The 23,113-nt window shown below is 41.0% G+C and overlaps 1 protein-coding gene across 3 annotated transcripts in view; it reads left to right on the top strand.

Moving 5' to 3' along the window:
- Window positions 1–23,113, top strand: part of ADGRG2 (adhesion G protein-coupled receptor G2) — a 113,026-nt gene that overhangs the window by 15,317 nt on the left and 74,596 nt on the right. For all 3 annotated transcript variants that reach the window (XM_061627253.1, XM_061627250.1, XM_061627249.1), the window contains exons 2-3: window positions 9,409–9,527; window positions 11,110–11,745. In XM_061627253.1, the coding sequence (XP_061483237.1) occupies window positions 9,410–9,527; window positions 11,110–11,745 (754 nt within the window). In that variant the 5' untranslated portion in view covers window position 9,409. The remainder of the gene's footprint in view (window positions 1–9,408; window positions 9,528–11,109; window positions 11,746–23,113) is intronic.

The raw sequence follows: 23,113 nt of genomic DNA, 5'->3' as shown, positions 1-23,113 counted from the left end.
GAAAGCGAGGAAGCGAGAAGGAGAGAAGGAATGTCTTCCCTCGCTTTGCCTCGCCTTTCCTCAGGCCAGGCAATGGGGGTGAGTTACTCGCTGCCCTGGTGGGTGAGCCCCTTGCACCGCCTGCCCCACTTCAACCTGCGCTGGGAGGCCGTTGCCGACGACTTCCGACCTGAGGATGCCAAATACCAGCAGAGGCTGAATACATCAAGGACTCCCCCAAAGAACAAGGCACTAGTTCCTTCAAAACCAGCGTCCTCCCATCATTTTACCACTGCAGTTCAGGAGCAGCAGAACGCAGTGAAAGAGATCATTATCGCCAACATGGCTGCTGTGTACAAACAGGAACAGAGAACCGTGAAGAGGAAAAGGAAAGGTCTCTTGTCTCTAAGTTACAAAATGGAGGACGGCGTTTTGGGGAGTCACAAAGATCTGGTCCTGAAAAAGCTGAACAGCCAATTTGTGTCCTATCAAATTGAGACTGTCTTACCTCCAGAGCAGAGCATATGTAGTATAAAAAACCTGGCTGAATGCGGTTCTCTCATTGTGACACATTTAAAAGCTTTTTTTCTTTTCTTTTAATAATGTTATTTGTTATTTAATTTTGAGAATTGCATTATTTTATTGATGTAGGTATTGCTATATTTGTGTTTTTGTAAGCCGCCTTGAGGGCCCTTTGACCATAAGGCGGGGTGTAAATTTAATAAATAAATAAATTAAAAATCAGCCAAGTTCACAGAGGACCTGTAATCCTGTTACTGACCTTGCCCCATACTGACCTTCATCTTCTGCAGTTTAAAAGTTTAAAAAATGCCTGGATGATTTTTAATTTTTTGTACACCGCCCAGAGAGCCACTCGCTATGGGCGGTCTATAAATGAAACAAATAAAATAAAATAAAAATAAATAATTAATTTAATAAATTTTGCATTGAACTGAATGATAACGTCGGGCATGCTCAGTAAGAACCATCTGTCAGTGTTCTAAAAGCCAGACTCACAGCTGCTGGGCTTGCCTAATCAGAGGGCCACACCCACACCAGACTTTGATTTCACGTGAGACAGTCATGGCTTCCCTCAGAGAATCATGGGCAGTGTAGTTTGTGAAGCATGCTGAGAGGAGACTGCTATTCTCCTTTCAGAGGTCCAGTGGCCAGAGTGGTTTAACAGTCAGCCACTCTGATTGAAGGTCTGTGAGGGGAACAGGGCCTCTCCTAGCAACTCTCAGCACCTTTCACTAACTATACTTCCCAGGATTCTTTGGGAGAAGCAATGACTGTCTAAAGTGAAATAAAGGTCTGGTGTGGATGTGGCCAGGGACAGCTTTGGTTTAAATTTGGGTGGCTATGTGTGCCTGCCGTAGAATAAAAAGGTGGGGGAAACCCTGAAAAGCAATGATACTGTTCAAAATGTTTTCCTTTTGGAAAGGAAAAGGGCCCAGTGCCCGCCCGCCCAATCTCCTCCCCTCCCCCTTCTCCTACCCTCCCTGCCCCTCCCCCGGGTCAGTGTTGGACTACGACCTGGTAGACCAGGGCTGGAATCCCCACACAGCCATGAAGCTCACTGGGTGACCTTGGGCCAGTCACTGCCTCTCAGCTCAGAGGAAGGCAATGGTAAAACCACCACTGAATACCTTTTACCATGAAAACCCTATTCATAGGGTCGCCATAAGTCAGGATCAACTTGAAGGCAGTCCATTTCCATTTTCAAACATGATTGCACAGAAATAAATCCCACTGAACTCAAAGTATGCAACTGATCAAACCCACTCTTCCTTCTCCTTCCTCCTATCCCCTCCCTCTTGCCCCAAATTGTGTTTGCATATTGACAGATTTGTAGGGCAGTACAATACCTGAGAGTGGAGGTCAGGTCTCCTGCTCCCCTGGTGCATTCACTATAGCTGCCCAATTTCCCTGCTTTTTAAAGTTTGATAGAAATATCTGTGGGCTATAGGTACATTCTTAAACCGTAAGGTTTTTTGCCTATTATTTATTTATTTATTTATTTATGAGATTTGTTAGACGCCCATCTGGCAGAGGTTAATCTGCCACTCTGGGCGACTTACAACCAAACACAAGTACATTTCATATAAACATAATCAAAATCCTAAAAATTAGAAATTAAAAATTAAAAGCTTAAACATTTAAACCCCCAAGATTTGCAATCTGCCAGCCTAAATTTGAGTTTAAACCCCCCAAGAACTGCAGTCTGCCATCCTATGCCTGAGCAAAGAGCCAGGTCTTCAAGGTCCGCCAAAAGCATAGCAGGGAGGGGGCCTGACGAAGGTCAGTTGGCAACAAATTCCAAAGCGTAGGAGCCACGATAGAAGCTCTAGACCTTGTCCTCACTAACCTTGCCTCTTTTACTGGAGGTATAAGAAGTGAGCCATTCAAGGATGATCTTGTAAGCCGGCACCCCTGGTGAATTTTATCTTCACAGTTGCTATAGATCAGTTTGATTGGTTATTTGGCCAGTGAGACAATAAAGTATTTCAAAAAAGCTACTTCATTACTGCATGGGAGTAGCTCTCTTGATTTGAATGAGATGTGACTTGATTTCTTAATGCCTCCTGGAAAAACCTACAGAAAAAAATTAGGATATTTTATAAAGAAGTTGTTCTATTAAACCAATGCCAGTTTTCACAATGACTTAATACTTTCCAGTGTTTATACCTTCCCCATTACATATACTTTATTGTGCCAAGCTTAAAAAAATAATAGATGTTTTACTATTTTTGTATGCCAATCAGGAAGTATATAAGCAGATTCACATTCTAATAACAACAGAAAGTAATGGCAGGAACAGGCAGGGAGCTATGTAGTGCAACACTAACTGTTGGATGAGTCCTTGTGGGTTTTGTCCATGTATTGACTTGGATTTGAATAGGGAATGGCTCCCAGAACACAATGTGGGTAAACAGTCATTGCTGCGCTAATACTGCTATCTTGCTAATGAGGGAAAATGAATGTTAACAACACTGATATAATTACTCAAGTGATTTAAGGAGACCCCTTCTGTAGCAGAACGTTTGGAGACTGTGCTGGAATTATTTTTAATTCGCTGCTATCCAGATTTTGCTTTGTTTAATGATACTACATTTTCTATTAGACTTAATGTTAAAATTTCAAGAACCACCACGCTCATCCCATTCAAAGTGTATGTATTTCTGAATACCCAATACTGGGTGTAGACAACATGGGTACAAACCACATTACAGTTTTCTTGTTGTTGTTATGTGCCTTCAAGTCGATTACGACTTATGGTGACCCTATGAATCAGTAACCTCCAACAGCATCTGTCATGAACCACCCTGTTCAGATCTTGTAAGTTCAGGTCTGTGGCTTCCTTTATGGAATCAATTCATCTCTTGTTTGGCCTTCCTCTTTTTCTACTCCCTTCTATTTTCCCCAGCATTATTGTCTTTTCTAGTGAATCAGGTCTTCTCATGATGTGTCCAAAGTATCTCAGTTTCATCATTTTAGCTTCTAGTGACAGTTCTGGTTTCATCTGTTCGAACACCCAATTATTGGTCTTTTTCACAGTCCATGGTATGCACAAAGCTCTCCTCCAACACCACATTTCAAACGAGTTGATTTTTCCCTTATCCACTTTTTTCACTGTCCAACGTTCATATCCATACATAGAAATCGGGAATGCCATGGTCTGAATGATCCTGACTTTGGTGTTCAATGATACCTCTTTGCATTTGAGGACCTTCTCTAGTTCTCTCTCATAGCTGCCCTCCCCAGTCCTAGCCTTCTTCTGATTTCTTGACTATTGTCTCCATTTTGGTTGACGACTGTGCCAAGGTATTGATAATCCTTGACAAGTTCAATGTCCTCATTGTCAACTTTAAAGGTACATAAATCTTCTGTTGTCATCACTTTAGTATTTTTGACGTTCAGCTGTAGTCCTGCTTTTGTGCTTTCCTCTAACTTTCATCAGCATTCTTTTCAAATCATTACTGGTTTCTGCTAGTAGTATGGTATCGTCTGCATATCTTAAATTATTGATATTTCTCCCTCCAATTTTCACACCTTCATCTTGGTCCAATCCCACTTTCCATATGATATGTTCTGCGTACAGATTAAACAAATAGAGTGATAAAGTACACCCCTGTCTCACATCCTTTCCGATGGGGAACCAATCGGTTTCTCCATATTCTGTCCTTACATTAGCCTCTTGTCCAGAGTATAAGTTGCGCATCAGGACAATCAGATGCTGTGGCACCCCCATTTTTTTTAAAGCATTCCATAGTTTTTCATGATCTACACAGTCCAAGGCTTTGCTGTAATCTATAAAGCAGAGGGTGATTTTCTTCTGAAATTCCTTGGTCCGTTCCATTATCCAACGTATGTTTGCGATATGATCTCTGGTGCCTCTTCCCTTTCTAAATCCAGCTTGGACGTCTGGCATTTCTTGTTCCATATATGGTAAGAGCCTTTGTTGTAGAATCTTGAGCATTACTTTACTTGCATGGGATATTAAGGCAATAGTTCGATAATTACTGCATTCCCTTGGATGCCCTTTCTTTGGAATTGGGATATATATTGAACGCTTCCAGTCTGTCGGCCATTGAGATTTTAATATTTTAATGTAACTATATGTTTTAATTTTGTACGTCGCCCAGAGTGGCTTGATTGCCAGCCAGATGGGCGACTAATAAATTTTAAAAATAAACAAAATTGTTTAATTTTCCATATTTCTTGACAAATCTTTATCAAAATTTGGACAGATTCAGTCTCAGTAGTTTGTAGCAACTCTATTGGTATGCCATCTGTTCCTGGTGATTTGTCTCTTCCAATTATTTTAAGAGCAGCTTTCACCTCACATTCTAAAATTTCTGGTTCTTCATCATATGGTTCCTCCATGAATGAATCTGTCATCCTTGCATCTTTTTTATAGAGTTCTTCAGTGTATTGCTTCCATCTTCCTTTTATTTCATCTTGGTCAGTCAGTGTGTTCCCCTGTTGATTATTCAACATCCCTACTCTTGGTTTAAATTTCCCTTTCATTTCTCTAATCTTTTGGAATAGGGCTCTTGTTCTTCCCTTTTTGTTGTCCTCTTCTATTTCTATACAGTAACTATTGTAATAGTTTTCTTTGTCTATACGTACTAGTCACTGCATTGTTGCATTTAGGGTTCTGTCGGAAGGCAGAGCTGGGGTCCCAATCCCGGGGAGCTGGATCCTGGAGAGTTGGGAGAAGAGTATTCGGATGGATGGCAGAGGGAAGGGGGAGGAACTTCCCCCCTTTGGAGCGAAGACGAAACAGAGGAACTGCCAGTGATAAGGTCGCTTAGCGACGGGGAGCCTGAGCCCTCTCTGGACATTCTCACGCCTCCCCCTCTTTCAGGCTCAGAGCAAGAGGGGAAAGAGGGAGGGCTGCTCACAGCCGAAAAGCGGGGAGGCAGTTTACCATCAGCCCCTCCCCATCCCCCATCCTGGAATCGGAAACTTCAGAAGAGGAGGGGGTGATGCTTCCCCCCTCACCGCGCACATGCAGACAGCTGAAAAGACAGGAGAGAAGGGGGAGAAGGCGGGCAGTACCTGAGGGGCAGTTAAGGAGGAGCGAAAGATTGCGCGCCCGTTTGGCCCCTTCTTAAAGAACAGGCGGGAAGAAGTCCCTTGCTCTGTCAACTTTCTCCCAGTGCTGCAGGACCTGTATCCCTGTATTGCTTCATGAGAAAACGCAGTCTTTGTTTGGACATTACCCTAATAAAACACGAATTAACTACAGCTGTTGGTCTGGTTCCTGAGTCACATCCTGGGCCTGACAGGTTCTGACTGTGTTTCTATCTCCTTTTGCTTTTGCTTTCCTTCTCTCTTTAACCATTTTAAGAATTTCTTCAGTCATCCACTGAGATCTTTCTCTCTTTTTAACTAGAGGTATTGTCTTTTTGCATTTTTCTCTGATCATGTCTCTGACTTCACTCCATAGTTCTTCTGGTTCTCTGTCAACTAAGTTTAAAGCCTCAAATCTGTTCTTTATTTATGATCTTTATATTCATGTGGGATGTTATTTAAATTGTATTTTGGCATTATGATTGCTTTTGTTCTTCTTCTTTAAGCTTTACTCTGATTTTGATACGACCAGTTCATGATTTGTACCGCAGTCTGCTCCTGGTCTTGTTTTTGCCAAAAGTATGGAACTTCCCCATCTTCTGTTGCCAATTTTATAATAAATTTGATTCCTATATTGACCATCTGGTGATGTCCACGTGTACAGTCGTCTTTTCTGTTGCTCGAAAAATGTGTTTGCAAGAAACAAATTATTGGCTTCACAGAATTCACTAAGTCAGGGGCGTCACTACCGGGGTGCAGAGGGTGCGGACCGCACCTGGGTGACACTCTGAGGGGGGTGACACCCAGAGCCGCCCCACGCCGTTGCCCCGCGCCAACTCCTTGGCGGCGGGCAGACGAGACCAAAAGCAGATGCCCGCTCGCTGGCGGTGAAGCTGGGATAGGCCTCCCACCGCCAGCCTGGAGCACGTGGTGAGTGTGTGTGTGTGCGTGCGTGTGTGCGTGCACAAGACCAGCCACCCCCATCCATGCACCTGGGAGGATACGCGCCGGAGGTCTGCACCCCCCTGCACTCCCGCTAGTGACGCCGCTGCACTAAGTGTTTCTCCTGCTTCACTTCTGTCTCCTAAGCCCCATTTCCCCACAAGTCCTAGTTCTTCTGTTCCCTACTTTTGCATTCCAGTCCCCCATGATTATCATCATATCTTGTTTTGGTGCATGATCAATTTCCTCCTGTACTTCTGCGTAAAATCTCTCCAATTCTTCTTCTTCTGCGTTTGACATTGGAGCATAGACTTGGATGATGGTTATGTTTATAGGTTTCCCGTTTAATCTCATTGATATCACTCGCTCAGACCTTGTGTTATAGCTCCTAATTGCTTTTGCTATATCACTTCTCACTATTAAAGCAAGCCCATTTATTCTTAATTTCTCATTTCCTGCATAAAATATTTTGTAGTTGCCTGATTGAAAATGTCCCATTTCCATCCATTTTAATTCACTCACACCAAGTATTGTAATGTTGATACGTTCCATTTCTTGCTTGACAATTTCTAACTTTCCCTGGTTCATGCTTCTCACATTCCATGTTCCTATTGTGTGTGCCGTACAACTCCGGACTCTCCTTTCACATCTGTGCACATCAGCCTCTGGGCTTCCTTTCGACTTTGACCCAGTTGCGTCATTAGTCACAGTGCTACTCGTACTTGTCGTTTGTTCTTCCCCAGCAGCTCGGTGAGTGCCTTCTGACCTGGGGGTCTCATCTTCCAGCACTATCTTGTGTTGCATTTTGGATACTCTGTTCATAGGGTTTTCGTGGTAAGAGGTATTCACATATTTGTTCATCCAGGCCTTCCAAAACCATTAATATTAGTCTGGCACATGCCACAATTTACTGTGGTTTCTGTAATTTATTTTTGTGTGTGAATCATTATATTAGAGTTTTAATATTGTAATATTTTTGTTGTTGTCAACTTTGGACATTTTTTTGATAAATGTTTTTGAATATATATCATAATGAGAGATTTTAACACTTAAAAAAACTAGCAGCCCTCCCTGTATCACAAACTGCTTCAGAAAGTTCTTTCAATTTAAAAATCAATTTGCAGTGTGGCATGTGTTTTTGGAGGTAGGGGTGGGTAAGAGAGAGTGAAGCTCAAACCTCTTTCGGGTATATGGAACAAGACACACAGTTCTTTGGATCTATAGCATAGACTAAGTTGTACAATGGCAGGTGCACTTAAACACTCATGAATGATCCATGTGAATATGAACACACATTCATGTTTGAAAAATAAATTTTCTACGGAACACTGATATAATCCAAGTTTAAACATGAGGAGGGGAAAGATTTAGCTCAAGAAACATTTTTACATTTTTATGTTCTATTCCAGAAAAGCACAATATGAAAAATGCCAGAGTAATAAATTTAACACAATTTCAAAGAAGAAAATGTCCACTATGATGCAGAATGACAAATCATAATGAAGTACTAAACTTGGTGTTATCTATGTTTTTAGCCTAGAGATCAAGAGTTCTGGGCTTTACAGATTACGCAAAAGGTTCACTTCACTGGTTTTGACTTCCAGGAAACTCTGGAATTCTCTGTGCTATAAAGTGATTTTGTATCAGATAAATGTGGTTTTTAAGTGGAAAGATGATCTGCTTTTAAATATAATATAATGTAGATCAATCTAGCTAGAATTGCTGTCTCAGAGGAAGAAAAATTCATAGTACACAAATTACCATTGCTTAGCTAGCATTAACAGTGAGCTAAAATCAAAACCTGATGGATGCCAAAAATGTCAGGTTGTTCTCCAATGGATTAGGTAGTATCCTGCCTCCTTGTCTGGCGAATAAGACTGATCCCCACTTCCATCTTTGCCATATACATCAAACTTCCTATAATATATAAGACAAAATGTGTACAAGTTCTTTGACTGTCATCTAAATATTATTATTATTTATTTATTATTACCTGCCGTTCACTCAAAGGTCTCAGGGTGGGTTACATCAATTTTAAAATACAGCATTAAAACCAACCTAAAACCACAAAATAGGGTGGGTCCTAAAAATATATGTCTCGGGTATCATTGTAGGTTTTATATTATATAAATATAATAGTTGCAAGAGTCAAATACTGTTTCTTACACATCTTTTATTTGACTGACTGCATTTCAGTACCTGTGAATACATAATTTATGACAAGAGTTCTGCTGTTTTCAGTTGCAGTGTATTTAGTTTAACAACCTACTAGATAAATGACCTGTTTTCACTCTGTTTTGGGGAATTCTTTACACTTTAACATCTGCTGAGAAATCCCCTGTCCTGTCATGGAAATCCAACAGACTACAGAATTTGTGGACAGGCCCTACCATTAGTTACGAGTGGGGTGGCCAACTCAGGTAGCTGATTTGGGGTGGTAAATTATTTATTATTTATTATGTTTTATGACCAGAGAAAAGGATAGGCTGTTATAGGACTTTCTGCATCAGGTGTAAAAATAATTTGATCAGCCTATGCCACTTGAGTTTACTGCTCTGCCTCAGACATAAGCATCTCTTGGGCTGGCCCTGATTGGACAGGCTGTTGGCTTCACTGCTGCACTCCATTAACTGAGAATGTGAGCTGGAACATTGCAGGTGAAAATAATAAAAACAGACTCTTTTTCAGGGGAGCATGACCATAGTTACAGATCTGGTTTGAAAAACACTGGCATAAGTGAAAAGGGGGAGATTCTTCCCATTTAGGATAATTAATATTTAGGATCACAGCTCTAAGTAACACTCAGAGTAAACTTAAGTCCATGGATTTTTATGGATCTACTCTAAGTATGACTTAATCAGATATGATTTAATCAGTTGTTTTCAGATGTTTTCTTATGTATTCTAGGATGATTGCCTGTGGAGTATATCATAGCTGTGTTGACAGACTTCGTGAAATCTTACCAAAATGTAAGGTTCCTCTCTCTCTCCTTCTGCTTCATTTGTTTCTGGCTCCCTCTGGCAGAGGTAAGTTTTTGTTTTCCACATTGATTCAAACATTAACCTGGTAAATATGTCAGTGTGAATTAAGTATGTTTAAAAAACAGTCTAAATGAATTATATTTTCACAGAAGTCAATCAGTGCAACAGTTCTATAGCACTCTTCAAAGTATGCTGTTCATCATTTCATGACCTTATGAAGCAAGATAATCAGGGATCATGGCTTGCCCAAGATTACTAAATGAGCTTTACAGCACAAATAATAAGAGAAGTGAACCAAAATTAAATTTAGATATGAAAATTAAATTGCCTATGTTTTCATTATGTAACATGAAATAATTTAAAAAATCTAGTGGCTGCCATTTGTAGAATGCAGAAATTATAGAGCAAACTATGAATGGTATCCAACGAAAGAATATGCTAAGTAGGCTCATTAAAATCAATTGGCATGACTAACTTAAGTCCATTTCTTTCCGTGGGTCTACTCTGACACAGTTGGATATAAAGCTATATATTTGAAACTACTATATTAGTGGGACCAACTTCCATGTCTGGAAACAACTGTTACATGCTATTAATTAGTGCTTGTTATCCCAGTGATAAAGATCTGCAATTGATCTATGAATCTGGCGTGTAAGGGAGGGAGCAAGTTGCAGGCTTTTAAGCATTCTTACACCTCCCCCCTTTCTATCCTTTTCTGACTGATCTCTCTGGTTAGAATACAGGGCCTGATCCATCCAAAATGCCAGCTTTATTTGTATCCAAGTTCTCCCTGACACTGCACTTTCTCTGAACTGAAAGAGGCAGATAGATCTTGACATTAGAGAAGTATGGGAACAGATAACCCCAACATTTTGCCATGTGGGTCACTTGCTGAGGACAGGAAATGACTGAGGTTGCTACTTTTTATTCCAGATTCACAAAGTAACTTCTGTCCAGGCTCTTAAATACATAGGACATCTTTAAATAATGCTTTACTTACACATGGAGTATAACTCAGGTGCTTATGGTCTGAGATCTCCCTTTTTCAATAAGCCTTTTAAGTAGATATCTTATCCCAGTCTGCATCTGTACTGGAATTGTTTTTAAAGATGTTTTAAGATGTTTTGTTTTTAAGGTGTTTGTAGTGCTTTGTCATCCCTTTTGGGAGGAAAGGTGGGATATAAATTTATTTATTATCATCATTATTATTATTACTGTTATTATTATTAATACTATTATTATTAATGGTGATGATGATGATAATATTTCAGCCATAGTATTGCATTTGATGCAATTTACATGCACTTAATTATACTTGAAAAACAACAATTTTTCTAAGAGTTAATGCTGTTGTGCAAAGGAACTGCAGCTCTTTCTATGGGGTATCCTAGTAGTATGGAAAGAGGTGGCACTCTGCTGTGCATCTATGCCAGCCAGTTAGCATAAGAACTCAGAAGGTAAGATCTATGTTAGGAATGTCCAGATGGTATGAATGAAAGCTGTGAATTTCAAACTTAATTTATTTTGTCATAAGATTGTAGAAAGTCAGATACAGGAAGCCATAAAATACTGCAGAACTAGTAGCTTTTGAACAAAATTATTTTAAAAGTTTGTTTTGTTCTTATAGCTGAGAATAGTTTCTTAGGACAATACAGAGCTGTGTTTAATACCTCATGTCAAGAAGTATGGACTTTGTCACCTGCAACTTCTGTGCCTGCCCTTACAAACTTCACAGTCTGCATTTATCTTAAACTGTACAATCCAAAAAATTCTTGGACCGCATTTGTCTACAAAAAAGAACATGATGGCAATCATTCAGCATCAGGCCATTATGAACTTGGACTTACAGGAGGACATGACAAATTGACTGTTTGGATATTTGGTGAAGAAATAACCTGGGAAGAAAAACTGAAAGAGGGCTTGTGGTACCAAGTATGCATAGGATGGAGAAGGGAACAGCAGCAAGTGAGTGTATATGTAAATGGTGAAGAAAAAAAAACTGAAGAAATAAAGACTAATGATGAAGGGGAAAAAACTGGACAGCTTGTTGCAGACGGGCAACTTTTACTTGGCTGCTCACAGAAGCCTGGCGTATCCTCATCTTCTTCAGATGGGATGGTTGGTGAATTGTACATGTTCAGAATGTGGGCAAAAGGAAACATAAATCACACTCAAAATTGCCAAGGTGGCACCATTATTCGCTGGAGGAAGGATAATTGGGTCTACAATAAGACAGCACAGTACAGCAACTCTTTGCCTTGTGGTAAGTAATATTGTATCCTTATTTCTGCTTGTGGGGAAAGTCTTGTCTTAATGTTCCATAGAACATAATGTTCCATAGAAAATATTTCCCCAATACTCTAAAATGGTGTTAACTTAATAGTGTGAGCTACTCTTAAGTCATTTTGAGACACAAATGTGGTGAAAAGCAGAGTATATTTTTTGAAAAAGATAAACAAACCTAGGGTGGTGCCATAGCTCAACAGCAGAGTACCGCTTTGCAGGCAAAAGGTCCCTATTTCAATTCCTGTTATTCCCAGTTAGGGTTGGGAAAGACTCCTGTCTGAAACCCTGGCGAGTCAGTCAGTGTATGATAAGGGGGTGATAAGGGAGTCAAAGGTGTACTAAAGAACGATAAGGAGATTGCAGAGAAGCTAAATTAATTTTTTGCATCTGTCTTCACAGTGGAAGATATAGGGCAGATCCCTGAACCTGAACTAACATTTGCATTCTGAGGAACTGAGACAAATAGTGGTAACGAGAGAGGAAGTTCTAGGCTTAATAGACAATATAAAAACTGACAAATCACCGGGCCCGGATGGCATCCACCCGAGAGTTCTCAAAGAACTCAAATGTGAAATTGCTGATCTGCTAACTAAAATATGTAACTTGTCCCTCAGGTCCTCCTCTGTGCCTGAGGACTGGAAAGTGGCAAATGTAACACCAATCTTCAAAAAGGGATCCAGGGGGGGATCCCGGAAATTACAGGCCAGTTAGCTTAATTTCTGTCCCTGGAAAACTGGTAGAAAGTATGATTAAAGCTAGATTAACTGAGCACATAGAAGAACAAGCCTTGCTGAAACAGAGCCAGCATGGCTTCTGCAAGGGAAAGTCCTGTCTCAGTAACCTATTAGAATTCTTTGAGAGTGTCAACAAGCATATAGATAGAGGTGGACATAGTGTACTTAGACTTTCAAAAAGCGTTTGACAAGGTACCTCACCAAAGACTTCTGAGGAAGCTTAGCAGTCATGGAATAAGAGGAGAGGTCCTCTTGTGGATAAGGAATTGGTTAAGAAGCAGAAGGCAGAGAGTAGGAATAAATGGACAGTTCTCCCAATGGAGAGCTGTAGAAAGTGGAGTCCCTCAAGGATCGGTATTGGGACCTGTACTTTTCAATTTGTTCATTAATGACCTAGAATTAGGAGTGGGCAGTGAAGTGGCCAAGTTTGCTGACGATACTAAATTGTTCAGGGTTGTTAAAACAAAAAGGGATTGCGAAGAGCTCCAAAAAGACCTCTCCAAACTGAGTGAATGGGCGGAAAAATGGCAAATGCCATTCAATATAAACAAGTGTAAAATTATGCATATTGGAGCAAAAAATCTGAATTTCACATATACGCTCATGGGGTCTGAACTGGCGGTGACCGACCAGGAGAGAGACCTCGGGATTGTAGTGGGCAGCACGATGAAAATGTCGACCCAGTGTGTGGCAGCTGTGAAAAAGGCAAATCCATGCTAGGGATAATTAGGAAAGGTATTGAAAATAAAACAGCCAATATAATAATGCCGTTGTATAAATCTATGGTGAGGCCGCATTTGGAATACTGTGTACAGTTCTGGTTGCCTCATCTCAAAAAGGATATTATAGAGTTGGAAAAGGTTCAGAAGAGGGCAACCAGAATGATCAAGGGGATGGAGCGACTCCCTTATGAGAAAAGGTTGCAGCATTTGGGGCTTTTTAGTTTAGAGAAAAGGCGGGTCAGAGGAGACATGATAGAAGTGTATAAAATTATGCATGGCATTGAGAAAGTGGACAGAGAAGAGTTTTTCTCCCTCTCTCATAATACTAGAACTCATGGACAAAGAAGCTGAATGTTGGTAGATTCAGGACAGACAAAAGGAAGTACTTCTTTACTCAGCGCATAGTTAAACTATGGAATTTGATCCCAGAAGACGCAGTAATGGCCACCAGCTTGGATGGCTTTAAAAGAAGATTAGACAAATTCATGGAGGACAGGGCTATCAATGGCTACTAGCCATGATGGCTGTGCTCTGCCACCCTAGTCAGAGGCAGCATGCTTCTGAAAACCAGTTGCCGGAAGCCTCAGGAGGGGAGAGTGTTCCTGCACTCAGGTCCTGCTTGTGGGCTTCCCCCAGGCACCTGGCTGGCCACTGTGAGAACAGGATGCTGGACTAGATGGGCCACTGGCCTGATCCAGCAGGCTCTTCTTATGTTCTTAGTGTAGACAATACTGAGCTAGATGGACCAACAGTCTGATTTTGCTAGCAGCTTCCTATATCCCTAACCTGTTTTCTTAGAGGGATGTTGCCTGTCCCATCATCTGTCAGTAGCCCATTTATTTATTTCATTTATACTCCACCTTTCTTTTCAAGATAGAAACCCAAGGCTGCTTACATATGGTTCCCACGCAGGCTCCCATCCAGGCACTGACCAGACCTGCTGGCCTCATGTGCCTTCAGACCATAGCCTGGAACATTTGACATATTACTTTGTGCTCACTAAGAGAGAGACAGAGAGACAGAGAGAGAGAGAGACAGAGAGACAGAGAGACAGAGAGACAGACACAGAGACAGACAGACACACAGAGAGAGAGACAGAGACTACCATATGCAAACAAGTATTTGTTTTCATGAGAAGGGTCTTTTATCTGAATAGTGTGTTATTACACAAGGTAAAATTGTGCATTTCTGCTTACAAGCTGCATATTGTAGGTGCAGGTTGCATGTATATGAAACTTTGCATATCACTTTCTCATACAGGCCAGATACAGAAGGTTAAATGCAGTAAGGTCAGTGAGACTACTCATGAGTAAGTCTACATAGCTGCATCTTTATATTAGAAGACCTATCAAGTTGTCCCCACCCCACCCCAAAGAAAATCTTTGTTGCAGTGTGCAACTCGTCACTGGAACAATTGCACAATTTTTACAGTAACACATCCCATTATGGAGGATAAGCAACAGTTTAAAGAAAGTCTAATATTTTTCAATTCACAAAGTTTTAGGGAAAAAAGTCAGATTTGGGAACAAATACCAAATGACATAAAATACTGTAAGGAGGAACATGTTGGTAGCACTATTCTAGCCAGCCACAGAACAGGCTATATACTCAGAGGCTGTGAGAAATATCAGGCCGTCGTGCATGGACACACATGCCCCTCCTAATAATTCTATCTCCTTTCAGCTCTACATTTTCCTTGCCATGCAATTCATAATGTTTTCCTTTAATTATCAAGATAGGTGGCTTGAGTCTATATAGCAAGGGGAAGCTAGGCATGGGCAGGGAGAAAGTGGGGAAAAGGACTTAAATTGGCATTGTATTATCTTGGTACCATTTGGGTATTGTGTTTTCATGTGCTGCTGAATGTTGGAAAGAAGACATCATTACTTTGGGAGGCAGCTGTACATGGGATCAGAGGTATCGCAGATACTCAACAACTCATGCATTACTTTTGACAGCAGACTCACTAATTGGAAGGGGTTGTGTATGCTGTCCTTGGAAGTTATATTCAGACTCTTAAAAGGTGCAGCGGAGGCTCAGTAGGATGCACATTCTTTAGAAAGCAAAGAGAGGATGGAAGTGCATGTACATGATAATGGAATGGATTGGACCTAAGGAAAACAATATATCCAACCTGGCCTCTTACAATCCCTGAATATGGCCTTGCTATCAAATCTCTTCAAATGTTCACTACATTTTCATAGTTATGTTCACCTCTGCAGTATCAGCACAGATTTTTTAAATGTTACTCATTTTTTTTTCAGCTGAGGTCACTGTGATGACAAGAAAAGAGGTATGGATAAATTAAAGGCATTAGGACTGTATGTTTAGGGAAGAGTGATAGGAAATCTTGAAGACAATGCTTGGAACCATGCTAGGGTCAGACATTCCACTCCCTCTGAACCCTAGACTGCTTTATACATCCAGACTTTGCGGCCTATTGCCGAAATAAAACACAAACACCATTCATTGGGTTAAATCATGGGCCACTTTATTAAACGGAATCAATTAGAATAATGAACCTGCAGAGGGGAAATCAAGTGCGGGAGCATTCTGATGATCCAGGCAAAGCCTGCTTGCAGCCATAGGGCGACTAAACCTTGCCTGAGCACGGGGCTGCCCTGTGCCAGACCTCAGCTCAGGCCACACCCTGAAGATGTGTAGGGGGTCCAACCCGCATCACTGCCCCCTGGAGCCCTGAAACTCCAAGCAGATGAGGCACGTTGGCCCCAAAGGCGGCCCGTGTTCTGCCCCCCGGGCCGTATAGCCCTGAGCTGCAGGCCCCTGGACCGCCAATTGCCCCCAAAGGTGCCTAAAGGTGTCACCTAGCTGCCCTTTCCCTTTAAACCTTTTCCCGCACTTCTTTGCCACAAGTGACCATTGACATATTAAAGCTAGAAACAGACCAATCAGCCTATTAACCCCAAAGGCACCCGTGCTAACCCTTGACCCGTCCCCCCAACCACAGTGTGGAAATTCAAAGGAGGGCGGGAGGCTGGTGGAGTGGCCTTAAATGGCCTTCAGCCGCCCCGCCTTCTTCCTGTGTGTCACGCTGGCACGCCGGTGCTCCGCGTGCACACTCCTGATAGCGGCCTGGGCTTCGGATTCGGCTGCAAACTCGCCCCTTTGCCCGGAAGGTACCGGGCACGGAACGGGATTCTGTTTCCAAACATATCTTTTTGTAGACATGAGGGCTAAATAATACTTTAGCAAAAGAAACAACTGAGATTATCAGAATTCTGTGCTGTATCTCAAATTCTGAGAGACTCCATGCAATGTTCCATACAGAGACATCCTTGCTTATGACCATAGAAGCCATAATTGTAGTGTAATCACTACAGCAACAGCTTTGCTTTGAACATCTCTAAAAAGTTTAGACATGTGTGGGAAAATCCAGACAGGCTACATGCTCATCTGTGTCATTATCAGCATTTTACCCTTAAGAGTTTTCCTGTAGCTCATATGAAAGTGAATGGAAGCTTAAGAATGCATCATATAGGGGCATATCTACAAAATGCATTTATTTATACGATTTCTAACCCCACCCTTCACCAATATTACATCAACATAATCACAGTTATATAAACAAGTAAAGCAGTTGCAAGTAAAAACAAGTAAAACAGTTCCAAACAAAAAAGATTTAACAAAAGAGGTGCTGCCCCCCAACAAAATACCTTAACTGCCAAAGCCAGGGTAAAGATGTGTGTCTTCAGCATAGTGGAAGCTGTAAATTTAGGGGCTGCCATAGAGAAAGCCCACAGGTGTGGCCCCCTGCCAGTCAACAGGGAATAAATACACCCATCAATGTTTATGGGTTGAAACAGGCCACGGCTGTATTGGTTTACAGCAAGTAAGTGGGGTTGGCATGGCAGTAGGGCAAGGACTGGATTTCATTCCGACAGCCCTTGCTGTAGGAATGCTTGTTTCCACCTAGCCAGTTGGGGCTCCACTCTTGGGCACTGGCCAGCATTAGACCCCAGTGTGGTGCAGGCCAAGTGCCTGAGATCCTACTGGGCAACCATTTTGTGTGGGAGAGTGGGTGATGGAGAAGGCCCAGCCCTTCCTCAGCCATGGGCATGGCCCATGCATATCTCCACTAGACCTCTTATGGAGGTCCCCCTTATGTTTGATCCTGCTCAGTGCCATTCCATGCACTTTCAAGAGTGGCAGAACTACCCAGAGGCCTCCCCCTCTGCTGATCTTAACGTCTGTAGGGATATACATTTTCAGGTATTTGGGGCTTAAGTTGTTTAAAACACCCATGTGAGCACCTTGAATTGCACCTGGAAACAAACTTGCAGTTAACTGCTTGTGGTTCCACATTGTAGTTCACAACCAGAAATCAGTGGAGCACTCAAAGCAAAATTTTTGGGCATAGGTTCAGGGCCCCTGCTCAGGAAGAATGAGCACGAAGGCCCCAAACACAGCAGGGCTGGTTGATGACATGTTAAGGTGAAGTCATACATACCTGAGAGTGCTCAGGTCCTGCTTGTGGACTTCCTATGGGCATCTTGCTGGCCACTGTGAAAATAGGATGCCAGACTAAATGGCTGATCCAGCAGGCTTTCTTATGTTAGTGATACCGCTGACTAAAGGAAACTGGCATATGCTGCATTACTCCCTCCATTATCTTACTCAGCTGTGTAAATGGGTGTGGCACCAGCATAGTATAAAAAAACCTCCAGCACATGGAAACTGACTATATAAAAGTTAGAAACGATAATATTTTGAAGACCTGTTTGTGCAGACTAGTATGATGTGGTATCACATGGCAGTATAATTATTTATGCCCTAGGAAGGGTGTCTGGAACTACACATAAAAATAAAACTTACTATTCTAACAATGTTATAACATATTCTGTTAAAACCCTTAGGTTCAAGACCTATGTTTAATTCTGGTGAAATTGATTCCATTTTGTTGCTGGGAATCAAGTGTCTTTGAACCTCAGTCAATCTGTATTTCTTTTTGTGTGATGCCCAATGTACATACAAACAGAAGATAATCCATATGAATGTGTGCTCCATATAGATCCCAAATTTAGGTACAAGTTTTGATACTAGGAACTGAAGAAAATGAAGAAAATGTTTGCATCAGCAATTCCTATAGGAAGGCAGCAATTCTTAAACTGTAATTGGTGGACCATCTGTGGTTTGTTATATTAGTATTAATATTAATAAAATGTATATTAATAGTAATTAATATACATATATATTAATGTTATATTATTAAAATATTATATTAAAATGTATATTAATATTAATAAAATGCCCTTCCTCTCAGTAGGAGCCCAGGGTGGCAAACAAAAACACTAAAACAATCTAAAATATCATGAATACAGACATTAAAATATATTAAAACAAAACATCATTTAAAAACATAGTTGAACTCTCTTGGGAGGTATGCAACACCAGAACAAAAACTAAATAAAAGTCTAAAAGACTTTCCAGTGCAAACATTGACAAATGGCAAGCAGTCAAGCCCTTTTCAGACATTCTTTCTTCAAAATATTCCATGAGTTGATGAGTGAAGATATGCCTGTTGATCATGTTCCTGTCATCCTGTTCCTGGTGCTCTTCCTCGAGTGTGGAGGGGGGTAGTTTCTGCAACAGAAAAGTCTGCTGAACGTATGTAGGCTCTCCACGTGATCTGAGTCTCTGATTGCACAGAATTCTAGATCATGGAGAGAGCCCACTTTTCTTTGCGGACTTCTCCCACATCATGTGGATAATGCTCTTGGGCTAGGGATGGGGGAGAATATCTGCTAAATCGGACTTGGTACCAGATTTTGACTGAATCTGACAGTCCACTGTCTTTTCAGACCGGCACTGATTTTTTGTAGTGGGACACGGCTGTAATTGGCACAGCTTTCCCCCCCTGAATTCCTTCCAATTACATAATTACAATCCATTAACTTCCATGGATTTACATAAGCATTTATGTTAAAAATTACATAATTTTTTTCACTGCCAAAAAACCCACAACCCCAGCAGATTGAATCAGAAAGTGCCAAAGCAAGCGGGAACAAGAAAAGGTGGATAGGGATAGAACGACGGACTATCAGAATACAAGCAGATCGGAACTAGGCAGCGAACCCCATCCCTATCTTGGGCTGCCATTGTAAATACACTTGCTCAAAAGTCTCATTGGACCCATTACATATATTCACTGTTAAAATATTTAAGAGGCTGAACCTTTTTGTAAAAAAAAAAAGGTGATGATTCCATGCCAAAGGTAGGAATAGCAGAGTTAACTGTTACCATTGCTTAAACGGCACCTACAGATGTATGCTATGGTTCCTAATACATATTTGTATAGGCATTATGTTTCATATTTGGGCACTTGTATATAAATACCAAATCATCCCTGCTGTCCTTTCCCAGCCCACATAGCCTGTCATTGCCTTTTATCATATCATGCTTACAATTTAATGTGTATGTTCTAATTGCAGCTGTACATCAAAAATTGTAATAATGCACAAAAACCAATGGTGGCAGGAGCTGCAGCAGGTATAGTGTTACTAATGCTCAGAACTGTGGATGGAGAACAAGGACAGTAGGGAAATAGTGGCATCTCTGGATCTCTGAAACTCTTCCTCTGAAGAAAGGGAAGCAGCAGGGAATTGTATATGTGTGTGGGTTGTGAGGAGGGGAGCAGTAGGAAGCATCGGGGCAGTAGAAAAGGCAACTCCAAAGTTGTCTGCACCTGCTTATTGGGTAGGGCTCATTTGAATGATATTAAAAACAAATGCATTTTGGGTTGCTTTGTGTTCCACTTGAAGCTCTGTGCAGAGCCAAAGTGTAAACTGATTCTGCCTGGCATACGACAAAAGGGAGCAAATGAAAGTAGGAGTCATTATCGCTGTCATCTGTCTGTGGTAAATGATTTCTGGTTTTTTTAAAATCTAATACAAGCAGCTGGATTGTAAGCACACATAACACTGAAAGTACTCTGTGCTGTTTCCTCCTTCCCCGCCTGAATTTAGAAATTGAGAAAGATCTATATATATATGTCAGAAGAATGACTAATCATGGGAAGAATGCTGCGATTCTAGATACCATACTTGCCATTTCACATACCTAGTTCTTTTGTAAATTATCAAAAGAATGAGCTTGAATCATTTGACCGTTTTCTTTTTCCTTGTTTGTTTTTCATACTGGAATTACTGTCTAGACTTTCCTCTTCTCCCAGGCATTTTAGCATGTGTTTTTAAACTGCTTTTTAAAAAATGTGTTTTTAAATTTGTGTATTTGTTTTTAATGTTTTTAATTGTTGTAAACCACCCAGAGAGCTTCGGCTACGGGGCGGTATAAAAATGCAATAAATAAATAAATAAATAAATAAATTGAAATCACTCTGCTAGAGAGTGCAATGTAATCTGAAAGACCTCACCCTCTTGCCTTTGTGACACATGCAAATGAGTCTTACTTCAGTGTTTATTCCATCCATGTGCTGTCAAGACTTTATGCTAAAAAAAAAAAAGTATGGATTTCTTGTTTAAGTATTGATAACAGATTTTGAAGATAAGTTAGTTTTGACCATTTTTCTGGTCAAACTAACACAAAAGATAGAACAACTTTAATTATGCTCCCATTCTCTTCTTCCCAGAAGCTGAACTATATGTGGCATCTTGTGATTGCATTAGCTTTATGAAGATATTCCTGTGTGCCTCAGGCGTGCATGCTCCCCCTTTCTCCTCTAATGTGGAACTAAGAAGGAATTTGGAAACTTCTACTTCTGTTTTTGATTAATCACCATGTGTCATGTCATCTAAACTAACAAACCATGATTAAACTTAACTAGACTTAATGGAAACAAGCCAACTTCAAAACATCATTTATGAAGCTGACTCATTTTCACTTATCATAGTTAAGCATTTTAGGGTTCAAATGACACACTTAACCACAGTTAATCTAAAAGAGGAGCACAGCCACACTGGAACAGGAGAGTGAGACAGAAACATGCTAACGCTCAGAGGGAAGTTAGGTTCATTCTGTCGAACGTACAACTCTGTTTTTGCTATTGGCTAGTATAACAGATATGAAGAAGGTTTTTATCCCCCATTTAATTCATTTACCTTAAAGCTGGAAAGGAAAGCAGTACCCCTATATTATTCAAGACAGAACTATTGTAGCTATCCAAATGCAAAACAAACTGAAACTTTTGTGGAAAGCATGGGGGATGAGGAAGGTGGCACAACCCAACATCAAACAAATTTGCAGCTGCCCAGATTTTTCTGATACGTTTGGGTATTTATATGCTCACATAGACATCCATAACGTTGTCCAGCAGACACAGTGCTAAGAATAGGTCTGCAGTTCTGCATGAGCAGCTGCTTAGCATACAGAAGCTCCTCGGCATCTCCAGGTAGGACTGGGAATGTGTCCCGTCTGAAATCCTAGAGAGCTTTTGCCAGTCAGTGTAGACAGTGCTGAACTAGAGAGGCCAATCGTCTGACTTGGTACAAGGCAGCTTCTTGTGTTCCTAGATTACTAAGGGAGTCTCACCTCTGTATCTCTTCAAGAGGCCTGGAAAGCTTTGAGGTACTGTAAGTCCTGATGATCAGTTGACAAAGAACATGTGTTTCCCCTGTAAAGTTTTGGGGCACTTGTCTTCAGGCATTTGTACTTTAGCTTTGCTTCAATTTAGCATGTTGAAAATCTGACATGTAGCTGCTTCAGTAAATTGAAGACCTAATTGCATGTGATGCTAATTGTCTTTCCAGAAACCATAGTGGTTTTAAAAACAAACCTTGCCTGCAGCTCGTAATTAGTGAGGAAAGATATTAATCATGATCCTGGATTCAGATTATATATGTAGTTGCTGTGCCATGAAGAACTGAAAGGACTGGAGAAGAGCAAAACGGCTGCAATCCTTTCTCCAGGAGTCAGCAGATTTGTGGGTCCATGCTAAGGGATGCCTTGGCTTAGTGTTATGTACAAATTCATCCAATGTTTTACCCTCCCCTCTACAATCTTAATGAAAATGGCCCCAGACACTGTGGTTAGAATTGGGGGGGGGATCCCATTGGCAACAACTGGAGTTTTTTTTCCTAAGCCTAGCTGCAGTGTGGGAGTGAGATTTCATTATTGATGATGGGAATTTTAAACCTCGCCTCCCCACACGTTTGCTCCCAATTAAAGTCACCCCATACTTCTTATTAAATGAAAAACAAACACTCACACAACATGATATCAAGGAACACAATTAGAGTCATGTGTAGTTAGACTCTGAATCCATAACCTTGGGAACTTTGATTACCAAATTTCTGTGATATCACAGCTGCAAAGCTGTCAAGGTGCTGCAGGTTCTTATTATCATTTAAAACCCTAAGTGGCTTAGAACCCTGGTACTAGAGGAGCTGCCTTTTCCGGCTTAAATTTGGACAAGTTTTAAGATAAACCTTGGGATGCCTTCTGATGGGACTTGAGACAGGCAGTGGTGACCAGCCAAGGGCCTTTTCTGCTCTGGTTTCAAGTTCTGGAATCTTAACCCCTTGGGCTTGCATCTGGAACCAATTCTAATGTCTTCTTGGTGCCAGCACTGCCAGGTTAAGACCTTTTTATTTGCCTGGCTTTTTAAGGTTAATTTAGATCTGTTTTAAATGCTGATGCTTTAGTTGTTTTATTGAGATTGTGCTGATGCTGTTGTTTTTAAATTATTAATGATGTTATTTACGTTTTTAAACTATAAGCCACACTGAATGCCCTTGGACGGCAGAGTGGGATATTGATAATAATAAAAAATTTAAAAAGTGCCTGACGCTAAGCCAAGGAACAGAAGCACACAGCTAATAAATGTGTGTTATCTATGGCAAAACATGCACAGTTCAGCCATTTCATGGTAGAAGCTGAGAGGAGTGAAATACTGAGATTGTGCTGACTCTGCTGG

The sequence above is a fragment of the Rhineura floridana genome, chromosome 5 (genome assembly GCF_030035675.1).
Source record: "Rhineura floridana isolate rRhiFlo1 chromosome 5, rRhiFlo1.hap2, whole genome shotgun sequence".
Taxonomy (NCBI): domain Eukaryota; kingdom Metazoa; phylum Chordata; class Lepidosauria; order Squamata; family Rhineuridae; genus Rhineura; species Rhineura floridana.
Note: the sequence above shows the minus strand (reverse complement) of the source record. Positions and strands in the feature narration are given on the sequence as shown.